Source organism: Hippichthys cyanospilos, chromosome 8, assembly GCF_059441005.1.
Source record: "Hippichthys cyanospilos isolate Australia breed blue-spotted pipefish chromosome 8, RoL_Hcya_1.0, whole genome shotgun sequence".
NCBI lineage: Eukaryota > Metazoa > Chordata > Actinopteri > Syngnathiformes > Syngnathidae > Hippichthys > Hippichthys cyanospilos.
This window is the reverse complement of record NC_142376.1, coordinates 21,167,248-21,169,747: the sequence shown is the minus strand read 5'-3', so window position 1 is coordinate 21,169,747 and position 2,500 is coordinate 21,167,248. Positions and strand designations below refer to the sequence as shown.

The following is a 2,500-nucleotide window of genomic DNA, read 5'->3' as shown; positions in this document are numbered from 1 at the left end:
AGCATTAGGTGCGTGTGCTCTGAGCTACGACTCATGCTGAAGTTTTACCAGATGATACACAGCCCCCCTTCTCTGGCTCTGCAGGACACTATGTGACAACCTGCGTCGGGAGCGAGACCGGGCGGTCAGCGATCTCGCGGATGCGCTGCGGAATCTGGATGACATGAGGAAGCAGAAGAATGATGCTTTGCGAGAGCTCAAAGAGATGAAGTTAGTTTTTTTTTTTTTTTTGTCATCATAAAACGGAACATTGTGTAAAAGTTAATGAAGTTAAGTTGGTCCACTACTCCAGTAATATAATGTGTCCTTATGCTGGTTACACACCGAACGCGATCGCGGCGAAAAAGCGGACAGTTTTGTGTTGTAGTCAATGGAGTATGTGCGACAGGACTCAATGGCACATTGGGCGTCGCGAATGAAGCAACGCGAGTCGAACTGGAGGAGGCCAATTAATCGTGGCGGCTGCTTTGCGGTCAACGGGAAAAAAAAAAAGGAAAAAGTCATGGCTTATAGGTGTATATATATATATATATATATATATATATATATATGTATATATATATGTATATATATATATGTATATATATATATATGTATGTATATGTATGTATATATATATATATATATATATATATATATATATATATATATATATTTACACACACACACACACACACACACACACAGTGATCCCCCTACTTTGCGGCTAATGTTCCTAGATTTCTATGTACGCCCCAATATAGCCGCAGTAACCATAAGCAATCTTTTTTTTTGTATTTTTTGCGTACTTTATTTCCTTTCTCCAATTATTTAACATTACCTTATCCTTATTAACATTATTGTGTATTCATTAAGTAACTAATATTACTTAGTTTGTTGAGAATTTGTTCTCAGGACTGGTTATCTGCACCAAGACTCCGGTGAAAGCGTACGTGTAAGTCATCACGTTGAACTTCACATTTATTTTGGCTCATGTATGGTGTATCATGTACTATCTCTTGAATAATAAATCAACAACAATGTTAAAGTCAACTAACATAAACACTTGCCGAACTTTAATCTATGAATTTACTGTATTTTTAGCCGACATTAGCGGGTTCGCAACATCTAACAACAACTACTAACTATAAAGTGCAACCTCTACACAAATGAACACATAAACAGAATAAACAATCATCGCTTACTAAACATAGGCAGTAGCGTGCGTTATCAACATAAATGATAATAAACTTTAAATATGAGCTTACATTGTCATTCACTACGTCTGTCACTGTAACGAGCCGAATGACACACAGAGAACGTAAAACAGGAAACGGAAATGCAACACGACCCTACAAATTAAAAGCATGCATTTCAAAATAAGATAAAAAACGTCACGAGCTATTGGGGTCATGAGATATTGGGGCATACATAGAAATCTAGGAACTGATACCCTACTTCGCGGGTTTCAGACTTCGCGGGGGGTCGACAGCCCCCATTAACCGCGAAGTAGGGGGGATCACTGTATATGTGTGTGTGTGTGTGTGTGTGTGTGTGTGTGTGTGTATATATATATATATATATATATATATATATATATATATATATATATACACACACATACATATATTTAAGGCGCTGAAAAAAGATTCACTTGCAAAAAACAGACATGGAGGCAAACACAAAACAAAAAGTACATATACAAATGCAAAATAATGAATGAGTAAATAAATCATTTATTCATTACAAAAAAAACTCCCTCTAGTGGTGTCACTTAAGTTGCATGGTGTCAACTTTCAGCATTTCTCGCTGCTGTTTTCAGTTTTATTTTTTTCCATTTCTCCTGAGTTGGTGCCCGTCCTTTTTTGATTTCCTCTTTTTTCTGCATTTAACTTTTTTTGTATGTTTCTTTATGTTTTTTGTTTTCTTTTGTACTTCCTGTTTTGTAAGTATGCTTCCATTTTGTTTTGTTATTTATTTGTGTTTTTGGTTTGCACATTTATTTTTGCCTCATTCTTGTGTTTGTAGCATTATGCCAGTTGCAGAGCGGTTCTGTCGGTTGTAGCATGTTTGCCGCTGTTTGTCATCATCACAGATAGCCTCAAAGAATCCTTCAGAAAGCAGATTTTAGGATTAATAAATGTGCATAATATAACCTAGACCACAAAGCAGAAAACCAACTTCCCAAAAAAATAAAGAAAAAAAATCCAGTGCTCAAATGCATAATAACACACACACACTGTTTCTATCTGGTGCATACTTTCATCCTCCACTGGCTGACCTTTGATTATGATTGGTTCATGAAGGGAGAAAATGGAAGGGCAGCTGGAGAAGGAGGCCCGCTTCTGCCAGCTCATGGCTCACAGCTCTCATGACTCTGCCATTGACACAGACTCCCTGGAGTGGGAGACTGAAGTGGTGGAGTTTGAGAAGGACAGGGTAAGGCCAACGCCTGGCTCAGCATCCATTTATATGCGTTTTTTTGGGGCTAACTGAGGCTAACTTTTCCCTAGCTTAGTAT

General features: G+C 37.5%; 1 protein-coding gene across 1 annotated transcript in view; it reads left to right on the top strand.

Moving 5' to 3' along the window:
• dlg5a (discs, large homolog 5a (Drosophila)) overlaps nucleotides 1-2,500 on the top strand; it is a 54,544-nt gene that overhangs the window by 14,244 nt on the left and 37,800 nt on the right. Inside the window, exons 9-11 of the mRNA XM_088422013.1 lie at nucleotides 1-8; nucleotides 85-210; nucleotides 2,286-2,418. The exon at nucleotides 1-8 is cut by the window's left edge and continues 177 nt beyond it. Of these exons, the coding sequence (XP_088278139.1) occupies nucleotides 1-8; nucleotides 85-210; nucleotides 2,286-2,418 (267 nt within the window). The remainder of the gene's footprint in view (nucleotides 9-84; nucleotides 211-2,285; nucleotides 2,419-2,500) is intronic.